Below are 26,449 nucleotides of genomic sequence, written 5' to 3'. Positions count from 1 at the left end.
ATCTTCTCTTGTATAGGGTATGTATCCTGTGATTAAAGTGCTTTTTAAATGTTTATCAAACAACCACAGGCTGCTACAAAGGGCTGTGAATCTCTGAAATTAACATCCTGAAATTCTGCATAGTGTTCTAAATGGTAGGGATTTGCCACTTCCTTGTCTTCAGGGGAAAATTACATTTCTCTTACTTCTGGCTTTCTGGTCATTTCTCTGGGGTGGGATTTCTGGAAAGATATCAGAACAAGTTTTTGGTGCATATTTCAGAAGGAAGGCTGTGGAGGTGTGCAGAGGAGGCTTATCAAATGGTCTTCCCATTGGACTAGAGTTCTAGGCTCTGAAGACCTTTCTAGACTTGGTTTTTCCTTCCCTCAAAATTTTAAACATTTTAAGAAGCAATTTCTATATATTGAATAACCACAATATAAATCTGAACATTTTTCAATTCATTCCTGATGCTTATGCTTTATAGAATCTGGTTTTTCATGCTGTTTAGAGTCTGAAAGTTTCAATTGTGCTTCTGTTATGCTCCTTTCCTTGAGAAATGGCCGGGTTCTAAAGTGCCCCTCCTCCTATGGCAAAACAAAATTGGTGTACAATATGGGGTGACATTGCGGCAGTCTCTCCCCATGGCTTGTTGAAGGCGGACAATCCCTAACAAACCCTGGCTTCTTTCATGAATGTTTATTTGCATCTGGCAGAAAACGTCATTTATTAACAAAAATAGTAAAACCTACCTAACATTTTTTGAGGGCTGTGTGGCAAGACTTTACAAAAATTGTCTCATTTGGTCCTCACAACAGTCACAGGAGGGAGAGATTATTCTTCCTCACACGTGACTGGTGAGTAAACTGAGCCCAGAGGTTGGATGGCTTTCCCAAGTTCTATGGCAGCTCTGGGAGAGAGCAGTGCAGGCCCCAGAGCAGTGCAGGCCCCAGGTCTGTGCAAACCCAGAGTCTGAGCTCTTAGTCCTTACTCTTCCTTCTCTCTGGCTTCAAAGTTTCTTCACCAACTCCAAAGGCCTATGGGCAATGACGCATGAGGAGACCAGCAAAACACCATTTTCAACCAAAAACAATTGTCACAAAATCTCATGTTTACTTAATTCTTGTCACAAAATCTCATGTTTACGTAATTCTGTGAAGGGTGAGTTGTGTGGGAGGGGCAGTTAAGGAACAAAAGGAGACTGGCCAGCTGCGGGGGGTGGTTCCACAGCCCACAAAGAATGAAGGCACAGACATTTCTCTCCATGCCTGAGGGACAGCACAGTCACCCAGATGAGCAAGAAATGGGTTTACACCAGAAAGGAGGGCCCAGGCGTGTAGAAGGGGACTTCCTAGCCCAGCTATGGCTCTGAACCATCTGAGGCCCAGGATACTCCAAACCCTGGTGTGGCCAAGGTAGATCCATGCTGACCCATGGAGCCCAGAACTCAGCTCCTGGAGAGGACTTCTAGGTATTAGGAGATAATACCTAATACTTAGAGCAGGTAGGGGGAGGAAGGGAAAGAACAGTGATGACCTTTGCCCCAAAACACATTTTCCAATATGAGGGAGGGAGTGAAACTGAACAATTCTCTCAAAGAAATAGGTCAGACCCCAGCTGGTAAACCCTGCCACAATATTCTCTTCAAGTTTTATTTATTTAGCATTTATACTAACAGTTCTCAAAATTTAGGGGGCAAAATAACCTGGGGAGGTTGTTAAAATGCATTTTCCCAGTTCCTATGCCCTAAAATTCTGATTCTGTGGGTTTGGGGTGGGTTCCTGGACTCGGTTTTGGACAACACCCAAAGAGATTCTCATGTCCCTCATCAGAGAGGTAAATACTGAGAAAACAACCCTGGAGTTGGTGAGTCCTTGGAGAGCTGACATTCTGTTGGGCTAAGGTGAAGCCTATTTATGTATTTATTTAGAGATGGGGTTTCCCTCTGTCACCCAGGTTGGAGTGCAGTGGAGCGATCATAGCTCACTGCAGCCTAGACCTCCTGGCCTCAAGGGATCTTCCTGCTTCAGCCTCCAAAGTAGCTGGGACTACAGGCCCATGCCACCATGCCAGGCTGTAAAGCCTAATTAATTATATTATTCTCCAGGAATGCTCATTTTTGAAGAACTAGCAATGGTTGACCATGTCTGTGTCTACAGCCCCAAAGTTTTCTACATTCCTTCAACATCCACTTGTAGGAAAAGTTTTAGGCAGGACTGAGGGTGGGTGAGATGACACTCTGATGTGTCCCCTGCTGGTCTTGGCTGGGCAGGCTTCCAGGCACACTCTGAATGAGGCAGCACCCCTTAGCTTTCAAGGAGGACTGTCTTGTGAAGGAGTACTCAGAGTATCTTAAGTCTCTGACAACCAATCATTCATTCACTCTGCAGTTGTAGAGAACTTCTTTCGTTTGCACTATGTTTTAGGACCTGGGCCTTGCTTAAGCTTCTCTTTCTTCCTATCTTCCAGCTTTGCCCAGTCAACTTTACTCCCCCAGGCCTGCCCTCCCTAATGAGGTCAGTTCCACCAGGCTGTGCCCTGATGGCATCATAAACCTGTCAAATGTGATTCCTGAGTTAATGCCCTTCTCCCCACTGCTTGTAAACTCCATGAGGGCAGGGATCATGTTATTTTTAACTCCAAGTCACTTAAAAATAATTTGCTAAAATACAGTTTTCTAAATAACACTTTGCCACATTTAGCGAGGTACCAGTTTAACAGAGTAGATTATTTTTCTGTTTATAAATTAAACACCAAACTCTATTGGATAGAATGTTTTAACAGCTTTTGACGATTTCTGTGAAGGTTTAGTTGACTGGTTTTAATTTTGCCTTCATAATATCATTTTAAAGAGGTTCATTTGTTAATAGCTAAGAATGATAAAATGGTTTAGCCTTTTAGAGTATATATTTAATTGTTCAGGAAAGGGTATTTAGAAATCAGTAATCAAAACTTTATTCAAGATTAGTATCCCAATTCTGATATTTATTTCCCTAAGCATGAAATTACTAAAGAAGGCTTCAGAGCAACCAAATCAATGTGAATTACAGAGATTTAGGGTATTAATTATTAGTAATATAAAATCAAGGCTGATCTGCCATTTGAGGTATTGGTGAAAAAATATAACAGTGCTGGAAGAGAAATTGTAAATTACATTTAGAAAGATAGGGAAAAACTCTAAGTCAATTGAAACAATCTCATTCCATGTGTCATGCTGAAATTTAAAATTTTAATTGCTACAGGCTAAAATTAAGTCCACCAGCCACTGAACAATTACAGAAAGAATATTAATCATTGTTATAATTTGAAAAAATTAGAAAACCACAGAAACTAGAAGTAGAAGCTGAAGATGAAATGCTCAGTTTTTATTTTCTAACAAGGAGAAATTGAGATATTTTTACCTGGTTTTAATGCACCAAAAGATTTGAAATGAAAGGGCACATATGTTTAAAATGCATAAAAGAAGTGAGGAGAATCAGAGGAATTGGCATAATGAAATGAATGATAAAACCTCAAATTTGATTTATATATTACCATAACTCTAAACTTGCAAAAACCAAAAAAAGATTTTAAAAGATTGGTTTAAAATCCTAAAAATGCTAAAAGATAGGCAAAATGAGAAAGAACTAGGAAACAATGAAGCAATAATATCATATACTAAGGCCACTATCACTCTCAGAAATTAAAATTTTTAAAATATTAATTAAAATTAACAGAAAATAATCGTGTAAGTGCTAAGTAGTTGACAAACCTGTAAATGACTTTAAAAAGAAATCTATTTAAGGCTGGATATTTCTACAGAAAATAATTACAATTTTGTGTATAAACATTAAATATTTTATGACTATAAAATATATTCAACTCATAGGAGTAGAGAGTAAAATGGTGGTTATCAGAGCCCGGAGGAGTGAGGTGGATAGGAAAAGGGGAGATGTTGATCACAGGGTACAAAGTTTCAGCGAGCTAGGAAGAATAAGCTTCAGTGATCTAATTACACAGAACTGTGGCTATAGTTAATAATAATGAATTGTATCTTTCACAATTGCTTAAAGATTGGACTTTAAAAGTTATCACCACAAAAATGATAAGTATGTGAGGTGATGGGTATGTTAATTAGCTTGATTTAATCATTCGACAATGCAAACCTATAGCAAAATATCACATTATACCACTTAAAAACATGTATATTATCTGTCAATTAAATATATAATAAAATTTATTCATAAGAAGAGTAAATTATTCTTAGTTTTGACAAAAATAACTATTCCTTAAAATGCTGCTATAAAAAGCAAATAACAACTGGTCAACTAAAACAATCCTATACAAATTGTTGCAAATTTTAGAAATAGTTAAAAGAAACATGTTTTTGGTAAATCATTGCATTTGGTAACTTTGGCAAATTAGTGATTCAGTAAATTGATCACTTATTGATTTTGTGTGTTGATTTTTGGCCAACTTGTCAAGTTCTTTTATTTAGGATAGGGTTTGTATCTCCAAAGTCTGCTGCAGTGCTTGGTACAGTAGGTACTCCATAAATAGTTGACAAATGAATGAACGAATGGTTTTGAGTGAGGCAAATATTTATATTCGTGGTTATATTTAACCACCAATGCTCCTGGCTTCATAGAGCTTACATTCTAGTGTAGAGTGAGTTATAGTCCAACCATATTTCTGTTATTGGTTATATAACTACAGTGCAACTTCTATATGTTCACTTATTCTTGGATTCATAGGAACAGGTTAACTTTACTGTTATACCATATTTGGGAACTATTTGAATGAAACTATAACTCCATTCCATAAAGAGACGAAAACACCTTTTCAAATAGGCCAGAGTGAGGCAATATTCCACAGGGTTGTTTGAGGGTAAAATTTCTAATAAAATGTTTAAAATCCTAAAAGTAAGTTCTTGCATACGTGACATTTGCACAGCAATTCATTCTGAAATGATTGCCAAGCTGACTTGAGTGAGAAAAGCAAGCAGAGGAAGGAAGTGCCTGGCCAGGCCTATCTACCTCTGTGAATCAGAGGAAGTGCTCAGGCAAGCATCATGAAAAAGTCATGGCGGGACTTTTTCTTTTATTTTCTTCTACCCCTTCAGCTCACCTCCTTGTCTATGATCAGAAATGAAAGGAAATGAGGTAAAGGTAAGTCCATCCCTAGCTCATAGAGCTGACAGAAGACAGGTTGGTTGTAGAGAGAGCTGGGCACTGTGGGCACAGCCCACGTTATTGTGAGCTGGTGTGGAACTGGTACAGTAAGAGCAAGCAGCTTTTCCTGTGCAGTGAGTTGGAATTAAACATGCTAATTTGAGGTCTCTTTTAAGTATTTTGTTTAACTCCATTGGCCTTTAATTCCTTTATATTACATCATTTAATGTAACGTTATTTATATATGAAGCATGTTATGCTTATTAACCAATGTGCAAAAATCTAAAGTACAGATTTTCTATAATGGGCTAATTACAGGACTTTAAAGCCACCTACTGAGTTTTGCTGAGCTTCACAACAGGTTCACTGAACTGGATAAATTTATTCAAACGTGTGGAAATGAACCCCATTCTATGTGCAACGGTACTGGGAAAACACACAAATTATACCTCAATACCAGTTTAATGGGTCAAACAGTGAACCTGAATACTGAACTTATCTACATCTTAAAATAGTGGGGAAGCCAGTGGTAAAAAAGGAAGTGCCCATTCAAGGGAGTTTCTCCCTGTTTGTAAACAGTGGCAATAAAACAATAAACCTGGCCATTAGGAGCAAGTTCCCCATGCTCAGAAAACAGAGGTGGTTGCCTTTCAATGATCTTTGAAAATATACAACTTTCATAACCAAACCCAAGAGTGGAACGAAGTGACGAAAGCTTGGCAAACACACATCCCAAGTGCAGCCCTTTAATCTTTCCTGAGAACAAGAGGCGTGTTTTCTTGTGTCATGGCTTAGGAGGAATTCAGCACAGAGTGTTCAGAGTTAGAAATACAAATAAGACCTAAATATGCAGTGAAATTAAACAGTCTCTTCAAACCAGTTTTTTCCCTGAGCTTGATCAAAACAGAGATATGTTGATCAGTTAGTATTATTTCTTCATTAATCCATCCTCAAATGTTTTCTTTGAGAGTTCCAGAGAACTTTAGACTTAAGTTTCATAGCACCATATTTAGAACTATCATTCTATTATTAATAGAATATGGATTATGAGAATACAAAGATTGGGAAGAAAAAAAGAAAATGGAGGTAGACAGAAGTCTGAGAGCCAGGTTAGGAACAGAGGTGAAAGGAAAGACCCTATTTCCTATACTGCATCTTTGTCGATGAAAGTTCTGTTTCCAATTAGACATATTCTCTCTCTGTCTCTCACACACACACACGCACACACACACACACTCTCTCTCATGTGATCATATATGCTATCAGTGAAAATAGATATTGCTTTTTTGCTTTTATAGCATCTTGTAGCAATGATCTACTAATTTTGTCATGAAAAGGAAAAGAATATTATTTCCAAGGCTGCAAGAATTCCGGTACTGTCCTTAGGGCACCCTATTGACAATGTATACTCCACCCCTTGGCTGACAGTAAGTAGGGTGTTGATAACCTAATCCATGCTTTTCTCTTCAGGGTGATGCTGGCATGCTTAGCTCTGGAAGTGGTGAAGCCTGGATTTATACAGCACTCTCTGCAAGTACCACATACACCAATAAAAAGAGAGTTCTTCAGGAAATGAGGTGTGACGCAGGCCAGCTTCGCCAAGACTCTTGGACCAAGAAATAAGGATTTAAATATGAAATACTAAAATTTAACACATGACTGAAACAAAATAAATGGTGTACTACTGAAAGCATTTGAGGTAATTAATCAATGCTGTGTTTGTACATATCATTAAACATATTATGCTCAGTTTAGATTTGATTTCTATGCTCCTTTTATAAAGAGTTAAAAGAAAATACATTTGAATTCATGCTGATACCGAAAACATGCTCCTAGCTTCTAGTTTTTTGGATTTCAAATCATTTCCATTAACAAACAGCTATTTGCCCTCTAATAAAATATGTCATTATGCTTTATTCACGACGCACAAAAGAATCACTGAAAAATCGCCCCAATGATGGCCAATAATTACACATTTTGCTCCTGTGCTAGCGATGAAGAAATCTGTTCATTGGAGAAAGCAGGTGCTAGGGCGTCAAGCTAATAGTCAATGTGTGCCATGGTAATTAGCCACTGCGATCGCTAAAATTAACAATTAGCTAACATGCAATTCTCTTTTTTGCAGGCTGCAGTTTACTTCGTAGAATCCTTGCATGTTCTTAGTAATTATTCTGACAGCTTATTATTTTTATTTTTTCTGGTTTGAACACAGCTTTAACATTTGCATCGGGCGACCCAAATGTTCAACAGGCAGAAGTGAAACAACTGCTTGACTAGGCATTTTTGTGAGGCACGCATTTGGTTGTTTTCTGAACTTTTCATTGTTGGGGAGGGGAGTGGTAGGGGTGAGATCTGTGATTCTCTCACAGCTATTGTCTTCTTCCCTAGGGCCTTCCTCCAGGCCGGCACACTCAGCCATGGTGAAGCTTTTAGAAGGAAAACTGCCCAGTCAGCGGCAATTTAGACTCTAGGGAGCAACTCCAGGGATGAAGTGCCACAGTCAAGCTGGTCAAAACATCTTCCTTTCATTCTTCTTCCCTGGAGTGTGTCTTTGGTTAATGCATTCACTGCCCCTGCACAACGCCCCCCACCCGCCCTCACTGAGAAAATGTAGCATCCTGTGTGGCTTGTTCTCGTCAGGGGTGTATGCTGAGATAATACTGCTAGAGCCTTTGAATGGATAGAATAAGGAAGGCCTCAGCCTACATGCCGAAGGAAAAAATTAAAGGCAAAGGAATCATTTGTTTCCAGAAATCCTCTGGGAGACAGAAACGTGTTTAAGGCACTTACAGCATTCAAGTAAGATAAATTGTGGCAAAAAATTTAACGAATTGTATTTCCAAACTATATTAGTTTCCTATCGTGTCCAAAAAATTACTACAGATTTAATGGCATAAACAATACACATTTATGAGCTTACAGTTCTGGAGGTCAGAAGGCCAAAATGGGTCTCACCAGGCTGAAATCCAGATGTTGCCAGGGCTATGTTCCTTCTTAATGCTCTGGGGCTGAATCTGTTTCCTTACAGTTTCCTCACTCCTTGGCTCAAAGGAGCCAAACACCATTGCATCTTCAAAGCCAGTAACATTGCGTCTCTCTCACTATTCTGCAGCCAAGCCGCCCTCTGACCACAGCTGGGAAAATTCTCCAATTTTAAGGACCTGTGTGATTACATTGGGCCCACCTGGGTAGTCCAAGATCATCCCCTCCTCTCAAGGTCCTTAATTTAATCATGTCTGCAAAGTCTCTTTTCTCATGTAATGTAATGTAACGGGTTCCAGTGATTAGGACACAGACGTTTTTGGAGGGCCATTATTCGGCCTGTCACACAAACCAATAAAAATATACATAGAGTAAGTTTGTGCTTTTCTACCCTAGAGAGTCAGTGCACGTTTAATTTCAGGGATTGAATTACTTGGAAGTGGTGGGGAGGGGGTGGGACAATGGATTTCAATGGTTGCCATAGACAATAAACGCTGGCCTTCCTGTGCCAGGTCCCCCAACTGAAGACCGAGCCAGTGCAGGTCGTGCTTTGTCCTACCGCTCCCAGGCTCCTGAGTTTGGAGGGCCTTCTCACCCTCTTGTTGGAAGTGGCACTTTTCAGAGTGCAGGCTTGGCCTGGCTAAGAGCTATCATCATGTGTTCTGTGCCTTATTACAGTGTTGGGCTGCAGTACTCTGGCTTACTTACTGTGACAATGAGTGATATAGGCTGCTGCCCATGGAAACCCTGAACAACATAAGGAACTCTGCCCACTGCAGTCCTAACTACTAAAATGTAGCGACAGAGAGGTACAGCTGCATTCCTGAGAAGTGCTGCCACCTTGTCCAGGTGTGAGCTGATTTTCAGGGCTCAACACGGCTTTGACAGATGTTTCTCAGCAAGGCCCAGAGAATCTGGACCTTGGGACCTGCTGCAGGCTGCAGAGACTCAAGAGGGCCCAGTTTAGCAGGAGAGGTCAGGGAAGTGAGCTGTGGAAGAGGCTGGAGCCAGCCTTGTGGTGAGAAAACACAGCAACACATTCTGTTTGTTTAAGTGGGAGGAAACTGGAATGAGTAGGATCTGCCCAGAAGAGGTAGGCAGGCTGGAGTCAGGCATCCTGAGAGCTCGTCGCTACTGAGCTTCAATAAGGTGAGACCACACAGTCTAAGATGGTCCTTGTTAAATGGCAAAAAGACATGGGGTATGGAGGTGTACCTTGTTTTAAGAAAACCTACTCTTCAAAATAGAAATGTATTGGATCTTTGATTTATAAAATAATTTACCACATAGATTGTTGAAGCTGGGTGTGGTGGCTCACACCTGTAATCCCAGCTACTCAGGAGGCTGAGACAGGAGGATCACTTGAGCTTGAGCTCGAGACCAGCCTCGGTGATAGAGTAAGACCCTGCCTCAAAAAATAAAATAAAATAAAATAAAATAAAATAAATAGGTTGTTGATAAAGTGAGCTTCTCTTATGTGTGTAACACAGAATTCCATACACACACACAAAATGTATTGTCCACTCCCAATAACACATCTGTTGCATAAAGTGAGCTATCCATATAAGCTAAGGTTCCTGAAAAACAGTGAACCAAGAGAACTTTTGGGAAGGATGGAACCAAAGCTTCAAAATGCTTTGCTAAACTCTCGAGGTGTGTGTCGTAGCTCAAGAGGCTGACCAAGATGTGGGAAGAAAGTTTGGGAGAGGCTACACCCCTCCAGTGGTGAAGCAAGGTATTAGAATGATGGCACTAAAGCAAGGCAGCATGTCTAAGGAAACATGTATTCCAGTTTGAAGGTACCTTACCAGAGGATTTCATTATCTCACATAAGAACAACTGTGGCTTATGTAGAAGAGCTACAGTGGCTTATAGCATGCAGACAGCCTTTTTCATTCTCCAAGAACTAGCAGCATTTCTTCACTGGTGACATCTTACCAATATTCCAAGTCATTATTATTATTTTTTTAATTTACAGACAGAAATGCCAAGACAGTGGTTTAGAAAATATTTTGGGTTCCCAGATGCTTGGAAGAGTTGGGAAGAGAACCTAGGATTCCCAACTTGTAATCTCATACCGGTCTCTTTGGGCTTCATGTTCACAGTATTGGGGGTGGAGGAGGTGGGGAAGTTCAGGGTATATGGGCATGGAAGGTGGGGGAGTGGCAGCGGAGACGGAGAGGATAGTGTTTAGGAAACAATGAACCATGTATGCTTTTTCCAAAGCAAGGGGCCATGCAACCCCAGGTCTTGGGGGTCACAGAAGATTCTTAAAGACAAGCTTCAGTGGATAAAAATGATTAACCATCCACTAAATGCCACCTTGTGGTCAGGGATGGCCGAGGAGAAAAACTGCCAAGTCACTATAACTTGTACACCATAAACATACAACTTGTATTTGTCAAGTAACAAAATAAAAATTAGAAAATAAAATAGAGGGTTCCATTTGGAAAGAAAACAAAAAGTCACCATGAAGGACGTGGAAGGACAAGGGGCTAAGTAGCCAAAGAAGGGAGCACTCTCCCCACTCTAGATAGTTTTTGTGAGCGCAATAATAAGAGTCAAGTTTATTCATCCTCAAATAACTTAACTCGCCTACTTGTCAAGTTTAGCACAGGACATAGGCATAATCCATAAAGTTCTCCACCATAAGAAACTTTGTACCCAGCCTAGAGCAGTTTGTTGGAGGACACCATGCTTCCTAGGTATGCACCCAGCACCACTCCCACCTGTGCCCCTGCCCCCACGCTGCTCTGCCGTCCTCCTTCAGCCTCATTATCTCACCCCTCTGCACCAGGAGCTAGTTCACTACGTGGGGACACGGAATGGAATTGGGTAGGCCACTTGAGGGAAAGATGGCAGTATAAATGTGTTATGGATCGACTGTGGGTCAAGAGTACCCACCTCAGGGTGAAATAGCAAATGGAAAGAAGAGGCCTGGCGCAGTGGCTCACATCTATAATCCCAGCACTTTGGAAGGCCGAGGCAGGAGAATAGCTTGAGGCCAGGGGGTTTAGACCAGCCTGGGCAACAAAGTGAGGCCCTGCCTCTACAAAAAAATACAAAAATGAGCCAGGCATTGTTGTGTGTGCCAGTAGTCCCAGCTACTCAGAAGGCTGAGGAAGGAGGATTGCTTTGAGCCCAGGGGGTTAAGGCTGCAGTGTGCTGTGATGGCGCCATTGCCCTTCAGCCTGCATGACAGAGCAAGACCCTGTCTCAAAACGAAATGAGAGAAAAAAAAAGGAAAAAAGGAGAATATGAAGGAGGTACGTGTGTGTGTGTGTGTGTGTGTGTGTGTGTGTGTATGAGGGACTCTCAGAAATGCTTGCTCTCTTGATTCTTTTTCATCCAATGTCAATCCTGGTTTTTATGGGAGCTTAGTTTTCTCAACTTCCACTTCAAACACAGACTGATAAGGCTGCATTTGCTCCTTGGTTTAAGCCAGAACGACAGATAATGTTTTGTCTATGTACATCACTTTTCCAAGGCAGTCTGCCACTTTCCCCTCTTCCTCCCAATTACTACTGTCAGAACAAGATATCCAGCACTATGCCATATCCTCAGGCAGGTTCTCCACATCTTGAGGTTACCTGGGGTGAATCAGGGCCAATGAGGTCACTGGGTTCCTACCTGCCCATGGCTTGTTGCTCTGTGACTGATGGGCTTCCGGTATATAGACTGTCCAAATAGTGTTCAAGAATTCTGGAGATGAATGAGGAAAAGAATATAAATGTATTTATTACCACTGAACTGTACACTTAAAAATGGTAAAGATGGTAAGTTTTATATGTATATTTTACTTCAGTAAAAAAAAAGAAATAGGCCAGATGTGGTAGCTCACGCTTGTAATCCCAGCACTTTGGGAGGCCGAGGTCGGTGGCTCACCTGAGGTCAGGAGTTCGAGACCAGCCTGGTCAACATGGTGAAACCCCGTCTCTACTAAAAATATAAAAATTAGCCATGCATGGTGGTATGCGCCTGTAGTCCCAGCTACTTGGGATACTGAGGCAGGAGAATCGCTTGAACCTGGGAGGCGGAGGCTGCAGTGAGCCGAGCTTGCACCACTGCACTCCAGCCTGGGTGACAGAGTGAGACTGTCTCAATAAATAAATAAATAAAAATAAATAAATAAATAAATAAATAAAAATTTAAAAAAGAACCTGGGTTCAAATGAGGACATATTCACTTCACAATAAAGCCATATTGGAAGGGACATCGCTACAAAATTTGACCACCATGGAAACAGGAAGTACTATTACATTGTATCAGGAAAAGAAAACCTTGGCATTAGAAATTTAGTCCTGGATGCACTAACTCCCTATGTCCTCATTCAAGTAGAACACACAAAGTGTTGATCACAGGCGATCTCATTTCATCTTTGCAATAGCACGTGGAGAAGCTCAGAATTCTGTCACATACCAAAATCCTGTTGATTTTACATCTCATTTTAAAAACTTTTAGGCAGTTGGGGTATTTTATTGAGACTTCTAAATCTAGAAATCTAATTTTAAATCTTACCATTAAATATCTCCATACTAGTGTTTTGGATGATTTAATGAGTGGCACCATTTAGAGGACACAAGGTTCTAATCTGAATTTATGAACTGTAAAGAAAGTGCCAGTATGCTGACTAACTAATGAGCTTTTTAATGATGAGAAATAGATAAAGCTTTAAAATGCAGAATGCTTATCAAGGACTTCAGACAATAGCAAAGTGGAGCAATTTAGGAGTACTTACCAGTGCGACTGCTGTGACAGTGAGAAGTGAACTATTTTCTTTCATTTTACAGCACTGCTTTTCATACGTGGGAGTAATTTCTATATTTTCTTAACTGAAATTAAATGCCCTGGTATAATCCTCTTTTCAATAGGGTTCAAAATATAAATAACCTATTGATACCACTTGTAATAAAGCAAGAGAAAATGCCTCTACAAAGGGGGGAAATATCTGAATATCAACATGGGATGATGGGATCCAGGGTTTAGATAAGGTCAGATGGTTGGAACTTCACTCAGGGGAGCTTCTCCTTGGAGCAGCTTTAAACACAGGCATGCTCCCTGTGGGAGATGGCAGGGCTCTGGCTGGGCTGACCCGGCATCACATCCAAGATGTGAACACCTATAAAACACCTAAGATGACCCCACATCATCTTAGGTGTTTTATAGGAAGTCTGGACTTCCAAAGAGAAGACCTGAAGTGTGCCTTTACTCCTGTGCTCTGGGGCATAAAAAGAAATAATAAAATAACACTTTCCCTTGCTATAAGGAGATCTTTATTTTGGGGCCTCTAGAACCTGTTGTTCCAGATAGCTCTATGATGCAGCACTGGCATGGAAGAGACGCCCACAGATCTACCACCAGCTACTGAGATCTAAGCCTGCCCTCCTCAACGTTAAAACTCTAAGTTTTAAAGTTCACAAGACCCAGAGGTAAATGAAAAGCTGGGATATGTTGGCACGATGTGGCTTTGCTTTGTTGTTGTTGTTGTTAATAAGGAACTAGACTGAGCTTGTCTCTTCCTTCCCAGGAAGTGAGCTTTCCAGCTGATTAATTGAATTGCCCTCCCTTGGACAATGGAAAGGCCCCCAGAGAACAGGGCTTTCAGAGTTTTTGACATATGGTAGAAACCTATTAGGTCCTGACAGTTTCCATCCTCTATATTAAACAGGAGAGGTGGCAATAGAAGGAGTAGGGTTAATAAATCCTCAGGCATTAATTGCTACAGAGGCAGCAAGATATGGTGTGTCAGCCCTGGATTTGAATCACAGCTCTGCAACTTCCCGGCTGGGCAACTTCTGGCAAATTGCTTAATCTCTCTGAGCCTTGGTTCCTTGGTTCCTTTATCTCTGACAGGATGAAGCAGAAACCCAGGCAACATTGGCTTCATCCATTTCAAAAGAGTCTGGGCAGAGTGGTGGTCATGAGAGAGAAAGTTAGTGAGTAAGGTGCTGCCAGAAGTTTCCCTGGGTTTTCGTCAGGATACCTTTCTATGCTTGTTACTAGCTATCCTTCATTCTGCTTTTTGACTCACCTTATTCCTCCTTCTCTCCCTTTAACTCCCTCTCCTCTGTTTATTCCTTCAGTTCTCAAAGTCCTCTTTAATTTTTAAACAAACCATCTTTTTACAGTTTTTACTCGCTACTTCTGAATTTAGTTCAAATTATTTGACTGGTAAAACAAAAATTCTCTCATGTCACTTAATTATAATCTCTGCTTGGATTTACTTGCCACATATAATATGTCAATTTAGGATTTCCAGATAAAATACAGAACAGCCAGTTAATCTGAATTTCAGATAAACAAGAAATTTTTTTTTTAGTATAAGTATGTTCCATGCAATATTTGTATTTTTATTTACTAAATCTGGCAACTCTCGTTACCTAAATGTGAACTAAGTTCTTCTTGATAATCTCTATATCACTTTCACATTTTATTAATCTCTGCAAAGATTTTATTCACTGAATTGTAAGTGTTCTTGTAAACTTGTGAGTCTTGTAATCAGGTGCCTATAATGCAAAGAAGCACAATTTATTGCTTGTTCTGTTTTGCTTTTGTCAGCCTCTCCTCTCTTCATGTGTCATGGTGCATGGGCTTGTTTACCTAGACATGAGTTTTATAGATTGGGGGACAATGGGAGGAACAAATGCCTGGGAAGATTTGGTGAAAATTTCTGCTCCATGAAAGTCAGGACAATCATAATGTGGGATGGGATAAAGTCTAGGGCATCACCAATTGGGCACCTCCAATGCCCATTTCTCTTGGGTTTCTTCTCCCCACAGCTCTGATGACAGTCACCTAATGGAGCAATGAAAGAGGCTAGTACTGCAGGAGGCAGAATCCTGTGGGTTTGTAGACAGAACTTAGGGGGCCCATAAATTTGGATGGAAAAAATTATATTTATTTTCATAACTTTTTTCAATTATGGATATGGGCAACAAAAACAATCGTTATCAGTACCTGTGACTATGTCACCAAGAGAAATCACAGATTTTAAAAATAACACGTAAAGTTATTATAGATATTAACATTTAATTACTCACTCATTCTTACTTCAAAATTATGGGAATTGCTACACCCATCCATAGATCTTGTTATTTAAAGCAATAAATTCATTAATAACAAAAAACAATAAAGAACTTGCTGAATATAAATTTGTTTTTAAAATATTTTAATAAGTTTATTTCAATACAATTGGTTTTCCTTGTAATTCTGGGTATTTTGTTTTATGCATTTAAAAATATTATTCTGAGAAGGGGTCCACAGGCTTCACCAGATTGCCAAAGGAGTCCATGGCACACACACACAAAGTTAAGAACTTGGATGAGGGAAAGACCTGGGCTCATGTACACATAATTTACTTTCCTATCTCTAAGGCAAAATGGGCATAACTATCCTCATTTTCTCTTTTAAATGTACACTTCAAACTCCAGGCTGCCCTGTCATGACTTCCAAGTAATCTTGAATATCTTCTTAACCTAAACTTTACCTGCTTCGAGTACTTTTCTTTTTTTTTTTTGAGACAGTCTCCCTCTGTCGCCCAGGCTGGAGTGCAGTGGGGCGATCTCGGTCGGCTCAATGCAACCTTCACCTCCCGGGTTCAAGTGATTCTCCTGCCTCAGCCTCTCGGGTAAGCTCGGATTACAGGTGTGCACCACTACGCCCAGCTAATTTTTGTATTTTTAGTAGAGATGGGATTTTGCCATGTTGGCCAGGCTGGTTTTGAACTCCTGACCTCAGGTGATCCTCTCACCTTGGCCTCCCAAAGTGCTGGAATTACAGATGTGAACCACTGTGCCAGGCCTGATTTTTTTTCTTTGGAGTGGATTTCTAGAGAAGTACCAAAGCTTCGGGAAGACCCACAGGAGTAAAAATCGTAAAAGAAAAATAATAAAGACCAGAGTCCAAGTTAACTTTCACTGATTGGCTCCATTTTGAAACCCTTGGCAATCAGCATCATTATAAAATCCAATTCAGGTTGAGCATCCTTAATCTGAAAATCCAAAACCCAAAATGCTCCAAAATTTAAAACTTTTTGAGTACTCACGTGATGCCACAGTGGAAAAGTCTTAACACTTTAAAAAAAGTCTTAATAGCACTTAACACAAACATTGTTTTATGCACAAAATTAGTATCGTGTTGTCTAAAATTACCTTCAGGCTATGTCTATAAGGTGTATATGAAATGTAAATAAATTTAATGTTGAGACCTGAGTCTCATCCCAAGAGACCTCGTTATGTATATGCAAATAGTCCAAAATCCAAAAATATCCAAAACATGTCTAGTCCCAAGGATATTCAACCTGTATAGTACAAAAGCTATGTTAAAGAAAGATATTAAATCTATAATACCTTGGGTAGTATGTTTATATCAAAAGTGTGTTTATTTGATAAATTTAGATGTAATCCCTGGGTGTTAGCTACTTTGCAATTTATCAGGAAAAGGCTCCACTCTATAACCATGTCAGATTTGAAGCACAGGAAAAGACGGGCTCAGGCTTAGGAAGGAGGTAACTGAAGCAGAGAAAGGGAATCTTTTACTGCCTACACCCCTTTGTTATTTGTGAGCTTCCAAGGGCTCTGGGAAGGTCGTGGGGAAGCAAGGGGCCTAGAGATGGGGGACTTCGTGCTGGAAAATGGGCTGCTTGCTGGGTGGGAAGTGGGGGTGCCTGATCCTGGCATGGGAGGTCGGGCGTGGGGGGACTTGAATGAATGCCTGGGGGTTGGACTGGGAGAATAAAGCCATGAAGGGACTGTTCTCATTAAAGAATCCATTTCCCATTTTCAGCAGTTTGCTACATTAACAAGCTGAGCCGTGAAAGGATTAGATCCGCTAAGTGAGTGCCTGTTCTGTGCACCATTGCAAAACACATTTCAGAAAGCAGTGGATTCGCCTTAAATGAGTATCTGCTGGAGGAGCAAAGCCCTAGGAAAACAAAGGGGCACGCCAGGGTAAGCTAATAATTCCTGCTGTGCTTTGAGGGCAATGAAATGACTGCAACCCTGAGAACTTTTTCTCCCTCCCCTGCAGTTGGTATAAACATAAGAGCCATTTTGATGATCATATCGACACCTCAGCAACAAGTGCTTCCCAGGTGCCAACAAAATGTCACTTTCCAAAGGGTTAAATGAACCAAAAGGCCTCACCCTCAAATATTCTTTTTCTGCATCCATTTAGCATGCATACCTATTAAGCAAAACAATGGGCATAGATTCATATCCTGTCTACAAATAATCGAATGATACAAGAACAAATCTACCACCAGCTGCTTTGTCCCATGCTATGCTTTGACTGGGAGGGGAAAGCCAAGTTTTGAGCTGGGTCTAGCCTGACTCAGGCCTTAACTTGTGAGTCCTGCTATTCTAACCCTTTCTCTTGATCTGCTTTTCAGCCTGTCTCAGAGCACACAGCTCAGAGCAGCAGGGAAGTTGCTTAGCAAAGGGCCACCCACTTGCCTATTATTCCTTCCTCGCCTGTGACATGACACAAGAACAAAGTAGACATTAACCGCTACATTAAACCCAGAAAGAAAGTAATCAGTAACCTGTTATTCCCTTAATAAAGGGAAACACATGCAGTGTGAAATCCAGAAGACTAATCAATAGCCGCAGACAATGCAATGTGCCAAACAAATTGCAAATCAATTAGAATCCTTGTTTTCTTTGAAATGGTTCACTATATCTAAAGCAATTACTCCTTCATTAGACCTAATTTAACAGCATGACTACCCTGGCTACAACTGGCAGCGTCTGGCTATCAAATGGAAGAATGGCAGCTTATTTCTGTCTGTCTGTGAGTCTAGCACCAATCAAGAAAAAAAATGAATTCCTTTATATGAGAGAAACTTTTAATGAATGGGTGGATATTTGTTTTAATCCAAATATCGGTACCAGAATGAGAGTTCCCTGCTCCCCCCAGGGAAGTTAAAAGAGAAAAGAACTAAAGAATTATTGAATAAAAATCTGTACTTTAAAAATGTATTTTTTTCTTCTTTCTATGGGAGTTTCAACTAGATTAAAATGGAATTTAAGTATGTAAAGTCCTTCCAGCTCTTCAAATCTAACACAGCACTTGTTACTAGTTTTTGGACTTTTGAAAAGAGAATCCTGGTTCTTATTGAATTTGGAGTATTCTTGCAAATGATCACCAAAAAAAAAGCACTAGTTCACTTATTACTAAAGCTATTTAAAAATAGTTTTATTGAGCAATGTATAATACAATCCACTCATTTTAACTGTAAATGTAGTAAATTTTGGCAAATGTATACAATCATGTAACCACCACCTTAATTGTGATGTGGAATCTTTCTGTCACCCCAGTAAATTCCCGTGCGCCCCTTTGCAGTCAATCCCCTCCCCCAGCCCTGGAGGCAACCGCGGATCTGCTTTCTGTCAGTCCATTGCACTTTTAAGAACAGTTTCCCATCCTCTGGAAGTATAGGACTAGAAAAAATAATTGAAATAAGGTTTTTCTACCAGTTTGAGAAAAATGGTTTCATTCTTGTTTGAGGCAGCAAGCAAAGAACTGAAGGAAATTACAAAGTTTTCTGAAAAGTAGATATGCTTTAAAAAAGTAAACCGTTCATGGAAGCTAAAGTAAATATTTCTGAGTAAACTGAAAATTTTAATAGCCACGACTTCTTTAACTTGCTAAACTTATTTGATATTCCTACTTTCTTCTCTTTGAGGATAGTCATGGCTCTGAAGCTTTTTTTAAACTTAATTTCTCTGAACTGTTTTTTTTTCTGACTGTAAAAACAGTACATTTTGATTATATGAAACTCTAACATTAAAGAATTACAGAAAGTAGTAAGGAAGGCTCTTATATTTCCATTCCCTCCAGTAATTTTCCAAAGTACACAAAGCTATATGCACAAGGATATTCTTTACAGCATAGTGAGAATAGAAAAAAAATGGGAAACACTAGGAGTTTGAGCCTTAAATTAAGTCACACAGGAGCCTGTTTCCCTTCTTCCTTCCTTTGCTTCCCTTAAACAGCTTTTACTCCCCTCCCCTCCCCCTAATCCTCCCTCTTCACCTCACATCAAATGGCTTTTTATTCTCTGTATCCTTTGCCTTTCTTCTTTTTTTCTTTAGAGCTCAGTGCAGGAAAATTCTTGCACTGAGGGTACCCATATCTTTTGTAGGCCAACCAACCCATTTTCCCTCTCTTCCTCAAAGTAAAATATTCTCCCAAAGCTTTCACATTCTTAACCTAAGAATTTGTGCTACCTCATACTGCACCCCATCTTGCCCTCTTTAACCTTTCACGATTAACACTGTCACTCAGTCAAATTATTTTTTGTTTCTATTGGTTAGGCTAACACCCATAATTTACCCTTGTCAATCAATCAATTAATCAACGAGCATTCATTGAAGGCCTGCCTCCCAGTAAAACCTGATTGGCTGGTTTGGGGGGTTGATTTATAATTCTAATGAAAAATATTTGCAATGATGGAGGGTGGGATAAGGAAGTTACAAAGTTTAATCACTTTCTAAAGTGCCTTAGTTTGCAGTTGAGGCTAAGCAAAAACTGAGGTGAAGGTAAGTGACAAAGGGTGCTTCTCTCCTTTAACTCTCTCTTTGCTGACTCAAGAGTGGAAAACAGCATTATCAGAGAGGCTGCAGCTGCTCCAGTCCTAGGGCTTGGCTAAAAATGGAGTGGCCCTGGGAAGATGCTGTAACTATCAGAAGAGTATTTTTTTTTAGCCTAGATAAAATATTCATAAACCTATTTCTATTTGTGCTTTTCACATTTGCATGTGTAGAGAATGTCTGTGTAAAGACACTGTTGCCTTAATTATTCTTATGCACCTCCTCCCACTTGTCAGTAGCTGAACATTTAGGCTAGGCCCAGGGGAGTTTCCACATGGTAATTAAGGAAGGGACAAGGGTTGGGCTTCGACCCTCTGACGTGGTGACCAGCAGATAATTAAAAACTGAATAAATCAGCGGGCGCGGTGGCCCACGCCTGTAATCCCAGCACTTTGGGAGGCCGAGGCGGGCAGATCACGAGGTCAGGAGATCGAGACCATCCTGGCTAACGCGGTGAAACCTCGTCTCTACTAAAAATACAAAAAAATTAGCCGGGCGTGGTAGCGGGCGACTGTAGTCCCAGCTACTCGGGAGGCTGAGGCAGGAGAATGGCGTGAACCCGGGAGGCAGAGCTTGCAGTGAGCCGAGATGGCGCCACTGCACTCCAGCATGGGCGACAGAGTGAAACTCCGTCTCAAAAACACAAAAAACAAAAAACAAACAAACAAAAAACCTGAATAAATCAACGTGAGCTCTTCCAAGGAGAGGAATGGCAAATTCTTTACTTTGTGAGGTAAGGAGACAAGGATCTTTTGGTTGTCAAGCAGTTTCCTAAGAGAGATAAATAAATTGGATTTTTTAAGTTCCCGCTAGGGAGTCTTGACAGAAAACTCTTGACTCATGGTTTTATGTCCCATTATCTTCACTAGTTAAGTCACTGCTGACAGTGTGCGAATTGTTGGCAGTCATTTAAGTGTTTTTTGCAAAGCAATGTCCTGCCCAAAGGAACTATCTGGTGGCTCTGGTCCATAGACTTCACATCATGACTGCACATGGTGTGGAAACCTGATTCTTGCTAATGCACAGATAAAAGCCATAACAGAACGGTGACGGAACAAATGAAGCCTGTCCTTTAAAGTAAGCACTGCCTTTCTGTTTGTTCTGCTATAGAAAAAAATGAATAGACGGGTCTTTTGCAAGCTTTCAGGGTACTGACTTTTTATTCCCTACCCCCACTTCTGGAAATAATCATTTTGATTATTAATTTTTTTCCCTTTAATCTCTTATTGACTATTAATATGATTGTTTTATCCACCGTGGGTGAATGCTTAACTAATACAGTTCTTCATACAAATGCAAACTTCCTATTTACCAGCCTCTGGTGCTGCGTCTTGCACCAGAGTGGTATCATTCAGCTTCAGTTGCTATAGCATTTTCAAGAACCTCTCTGTTCTTGTCATAAATTATCTTTAAGTGAAAAAAGCTCAAAGGAGGTCTGCAGCAAACTGTATCAAATAATGAATTTCTAAGCGGTGGAAGAAAACACTTATCTTTCTTATACTCTTCTCCCATCGATTGTTCTGTGACCCTTCTTGGGGATACAGATGAGCATAACCCTGAAAAATGTTTGTGTTGTCTTTCTTTAACTGGCAGCCTGCGGGCTGCATGATCTAATAAATATTGGCAGGGCCAAATGAAATAATATAGAAGAGCTTCTCTTCTTTAAAGTCCACAGACCAAGAGACTCTTGTCACTTGTTAATATCTCCATCAAACACTGAAGTGTTAACATATGTGATACGACCACGCAATCAAGTAAGGACCGATTTGTTGACTAATTAAACCAACACAACAAGCTCTTTAGCACCTACAAGTGACAAGTTTAGAGCAGGCAAGTGGAAACTCTCAATTGAGCCCCCTTTTATGAGACTATCATGCCAAATTCAATTCTGACTGAGTAGTATTTGAATGTACTTGACTTCCACCATGTGCTGACATGCTTACAATAATTCATCAAGGGTGACAATAGCCCAATATTAGAGATTTATGATATATACAAAACAGTTACAAATGAAATGTAGCCCTTACATGGGTCTGCTTTCCTTACCCACTGCCTATTGATATTATAATTAATGGTCAATTACTTAGGGAAAAGAAAATTGAAAATAGTCATTACTGGTTTCAGTCATCATTGGACTTTTTTTTTTCTTTTGGCAAATTCTGGAGGTAAGTGGAACCATTTCCACAGTGTTTGGCAGTTGCTTCAAAATAATAAATGGACATTGAAACCTGGTATTCATGACTCATTTTGGCAATGAGAATGAGCTAATAATAAAATTTTAAAGGAAACTGAGGATACATTAAGTTGCCTGAGAAATGGAAAAGCACTCTAAGATGTATCTTTGAGTAGATAATACATACGTGTTCTATCTCTGTGCAAATGTATACACCTTCCTTCACCAACTGCATGGATGTTCTATATTCAGTTTCCTCATTTATAAAATGAAGCAGCTCCACTAGTTTATTTCTAACATCCCTCCAACACCTAAACTTCTCTGGCGTCTGATCTGACCTCTCCATATCCAGGTTAATGAAAAGGGAAGCAGAACTCTTTCTATTGTTTTTGGCATGCAATAATCCCTCTCTCCTTACTCCTCAGTACACTCACTTTTTTATCCTTTATATACACAAATTCCAATTTGTCATATCCAGCCCCAACCTTCTTCTGACTGACCATATCCTTGCCAGCCAGACAATTCCACTTGTAGGTAACCAGGAATTGACTGTCAATATAAACATAACACATATACCTAAGGGTATATGAGTCACATTTTCCAATCTTTTTGTGCTCATGAACAAGTAAGGTGCAGTGGCAGTAGTAGATCCCCCAGGTGGTTTTGAATTAGCGGGGGAAGCTGCAGGTCTTGGCCTCTTAACCTGGAAGTGGCCTATAATCTGGGCCCAGCTATAGGTGCTCTGCTTCAGACACATCCCAGGTTCTGTGCATCCCAGACTTGCAGGTCAGTAGCTTATATCCCAGGCACTACATGCCTTTTTGGCCTCTCTCGTGGAGAAGTAGCTGTGGGTCCAAATACCTGGCTGGCAACAGGGGTCAGGATCTGGTAAGATGCCAAACAGATTCCCAGCATACTGTGAGGTTGACCTCCAGACCCTAAGTGGCCACCTCCACATCCCATCCATCAAAGGAACCCTCTGATGATTCCCCCACCTTGTGATGAACGTGACTTGTGTTGAAAATGCTATGCCACCTGGAAGTCCTAGCCTCCTGCTCCCCATGTGGGATTTCTGAGAGATATGCACATGGCCATCCCCATCAAAGAGACTATTCTTATTTCCCCCCTAATCTGTGGCAGAATTTTGTTTATTTTGAATAGACAATACTGTTCAAAAATGAAAATGATATAAATATACTCATTGAGAAAACTTGCTCATAGCTCATAGCTGCATCTCTGTCCACTCCATTTCTCATCTCCCTTTTGGTAAATCCTGTTATTAGTTTTTGTATATTATCTCAATATTTCTTTAGGGAAATGTAAGTGTATATGTATATTTGTTGTTGTTTTGTTTTTCTCCTTTCTTTCTTAGCCAAAATTAGTATACTGTGTGTTGTTCTAAGCCTAATTTTTCTCCCTTAACAATGCACCCTGGACATATTTCCAAATCAGTACAGAAACATCTGCATCAAAGACAAAAACTTCATTTCTGAACAGGGCTTCTGCCAGAAACCCTGACCTTCATTCCTTCTCAGAAGAACCAGTGGGAACATCCTTGAGGGAAACTAGAGTTTCTCCCTTAAGCCCAGGGCAAGACTTTAAAAATCCATCTCTTGCTTGTGGGCTCCTAGCTCTCTAGGCTGTCCTTGCTGCCCAAGACAATCTCCTTAAGGAGACCTTCTTTACTGCAGGAAAGGATGGTGTAGATTAAGATACTGCAGATGGTATGAGGTGAGCTGAAATAGAGTCCTGGTCTTTAGAGTAGTGTGACATTCTGAAGGATTCCTCTAGGAATTATAACTTGTCGTTCTGAAGACCTTTTTTCCCTTGATAAATTTCACAAAGTTCAGTGGCAGGGCTCACGCAGTCCTGAGTTTTCTCCATTTGGTCCCTAAAGTCTGGACTAGTTTTCAGCCACCCAGGACATAGTCTCCCCAACCCTACTAGCACTCTACTTTTTAAAAAATAATATTTATTGCTTGTCTAGTTTTCTTCTTCTGATTTTAAAATTGCTATGCTTATCATTTGGAAATTTGAAGAATGTAGAAATATATAAAAAAGAAAATCATTATCGTTTGTAATACTGGAAAACCACTATTAATATTTTGGTAATATAGGCCAGTCATGGTGGCTCATGCCTGTAATCCCAGCACTTTGGGAGGCCGAGGCAGGCGGATCACCTGAGGTCAGGAGTTCGAGATCAGCCTGGCCAAGCTGGTGAAACCCTGCCTCTACTAAAAATATAAAAATTAGCCTGGCACAGTGGTGCACGCCTGTAATCGCAGCTACTCGGGAGGCTGAGGCAGGAGAATCACTTGAACCTGGGAGGTGGAGGTTGCAGTGAGCCGAGATTGCACCCCTGCACTCCAGCCTGGGTGACAGCAAGACTCCATCTCAAAATATATATATACAAAATATAGTCTTTTGGCTTTATAAATAGGAATCATACAAAACATACTGCTTTGTAACATTTATTTATTTATAGTTTACATAGTTTTTAAAAAATAATAGAGTTTATTTTTTAGAGCAGTTTTTTTTTTTTTTTTTTTTTTTTTTTTTTTTTTAGTCTAGATGAATTTATTGCCATTCACATATTTCATAGAAAAAAAGATGAAGCAAACGGGTCAGGGTTGTACAAAAAAAAAAATCCAGGTTTATATAGGTTGCTCTATTTACATCTGAGAGCACAGCTGTCCTGGCATCAGGCACAGCAGCTGCACTTGTCTGACGTCCCTTTGCAGATGCAGCCCTGGGCACACTTGGCACAGCCCACAGGGCAGCAGGAGCAGCAGCTCTTCTTGCAGGAGGTGCATTTGCACTCTTTGCATTTGCAGGAGCCGGCACAGGCACAGGAGCCAACAGGCGAGCAGGAGCAGTTGGGGTCCATTTCGAGGCAAGGAGAAGCAGGAGTTCCCGATCAAGAGGAAAACACGCAGCGGGACAGATGAAAAGCGTCTTTTTAGAGCAGTTTTAAGTTTACAGAAAAATAAGTAGAGAGTTTGGAGAGTTCCCATATCCCTCCCTGGCCTTTATATATTACTTGCTATATCATGAACACTTTTGTAAATACTTTAAGTTGATTTTTGAAATATCTTCATAATATACCATCACATATATGTATAGCACTTTAATCAATCTCCTATAGTTCAGATTACTTCTCACATTCCTTATGTTCACTGGTATAAACAATACTGCAGTCAACATCCTTATAAATTAATATTTGTCCAAATGTCTGATTCTTTCCCAGAATAGAGTCTTAGAAGTGGAATTGTCAGGTCAAAAAACATGTGCATTTTCAAGGCTTTTGATACATATTGTCAAGGTCATTTGAACCCATTTTAAAAGAAATACAAGGCAGTTCCAGAGATCTAGAAAAGCCAGCAACTCTAGTTTTCCATATAGACCCAAAATCACCATAAGAAAGTGAAACACTTGTCCAAGTAATTGGGACTCCTTGTCCTGAGCAGTGAGAAGCTGCAGGTGTGGAGAACTGCTGGTGGTGTGCAGAGCCCACTCTAGGAATGCTGGGAAATATGGTCTTTTATACCAAGACCTCACTGTGGGCCTCTAGCCCAAAGACGGCAGACTGAATTGCAACTCTTAGTTAACTATGGAAGGTTTAGGACAAGGCTTACCCACATATGCCACCTGCAAACAAGAAAACTCATGTTACCGTTGAAGAAAGGCAAGGAGATACAGAAGTAGCTTCTCAATGCCAGCATTTCCCAAACTAGAATATGTATATCATTGGTTCCTGAGAGTATATGCATGAAAATAATTATTTTTAATGGTTATATCTTTATTTTATTGTATATCAGAAGAATTAATAATGAACATAATCAAACCCATAATTTCATGGATATTATTTCTTAGGATGAGTCTAAGTTAAAAAACAGTAACAAAAGTGACTTGGTTTAATGGCCTTTTAAAGAAAACCATAATGCAAATAATAAACGACTGATGTACAGACATGGCAAAAAATGTGGTATGCAGCTGGGCACAGTGGCTCACGCCTGCAATCCCAACACTTTGGGAGACTGAGGCAGGTTGATTGCTTGAGCTTAAGAGTTTGAGACCAGCCTGGCCCACGTGGTGAAACCCCCTCTCTACTAAAAATACAAAAAATATTTAGCCGGGCATGGGGGTGGGCACCTGTAACCCCAGCTACTCGGGAGGCTGAGGCAGGAGAATCGCTTGAACCCAGGAGATGGAGGTTGCAGTGAGCCGAGATTGTGCCACTGCACTCCAGCCTGGGTGCCAGAGCGAGACTCCCTCTCAAAAAAAAAAAAAAAAAAAAGTGGTATGCAAAAAATGGAGGTTTGGGAAATGTTGCTTCACACAATATATGTATTTCTAAAAAGTACAAAAAGTTTCCAAATTAAATTGCTTTAAAATTTTTAGAGAATGTAACTAATTTTAAAAATTATAATAAATCTTTTTGTAACTCGAATTATTAATATAATATCACTCTTTATAGTAAATGTCTCAAAATGTCATGTTTTGACTTCAAGTTGCTTTAAGAGAAGGACATATGCATTCCAATTTAGAGTCTTAATGTAGGGTGGAAGGATACC

The 26,449-nt window shown here is 40.1% G+C and overlaps 1 protein-coding gene and 1 long non-coding RNA gene across 2 annotated transcripts in view; both read right to left on the bottom strand.

Moving 5' to 3' along the window:
• Positions 1 to 8,985: 8,985 nt before the first annotated feature.
• Positions 8,986 to 26,449, bottom strand: part of LOC106635472 (uncharacterized) — a 129,013-nt gene continuing 111,549 nt past the window's right edge. The window contains exon 4 of the long non-coding RNA XR_008620846.2: positions 8,986 to 11,813. This is a non-coding gene — a long non-coding RNA (uncharacterized LOC106635472). The remainder of the gene's footprint in view (positions 11,814 to 26,449) is intronic.
• LOC129393796 (metallothionein-1X) lies at positions 24,444 to 24,837 on the bottom strand. Its single transcript, XM_055097481.1, has one exon. It carries the CDS (start codon positions 24,760 to 24,762, stop codon positions 24,577 to 24,579), a length of 186 nt encoding a protein of 61 aa, XP_054953456.1. The 5' UTR covers positions 24,763 to 24,837; the 3' UTR covers positions 24,444 to 24,576.

The sequence above is a fragment of the Pan paniscus genome, chromosome 15, assembly GCF_029289425.2.
Source record: "Pan paniscus chromosome 15, NHGRI_mPanPan1-v2.0_pri, whole genome shotgun sequence".
NCBI classification, from domain to species: Eukaryota; Metazoa; Chordata; class Mammalia; order Primates; family Hominidae; genus Pan; species Pan paniscus.
The sequence above is the reverse complement of the archived record's forward strand: the minus strand, read 5'-3'. Positions and strand labels throughout refer to the sequence as shown.

Bases quoted from the DNA above. Each gene is read 5' to 3' on its own strand.
- LOC129393796 (XM_055097481.1), bottom strand. From the start codon at position 24,762: ATGGACCCCAACTGCTCCTGCTCGCCTGTTGGCTCCTGTGCCTGTGCC.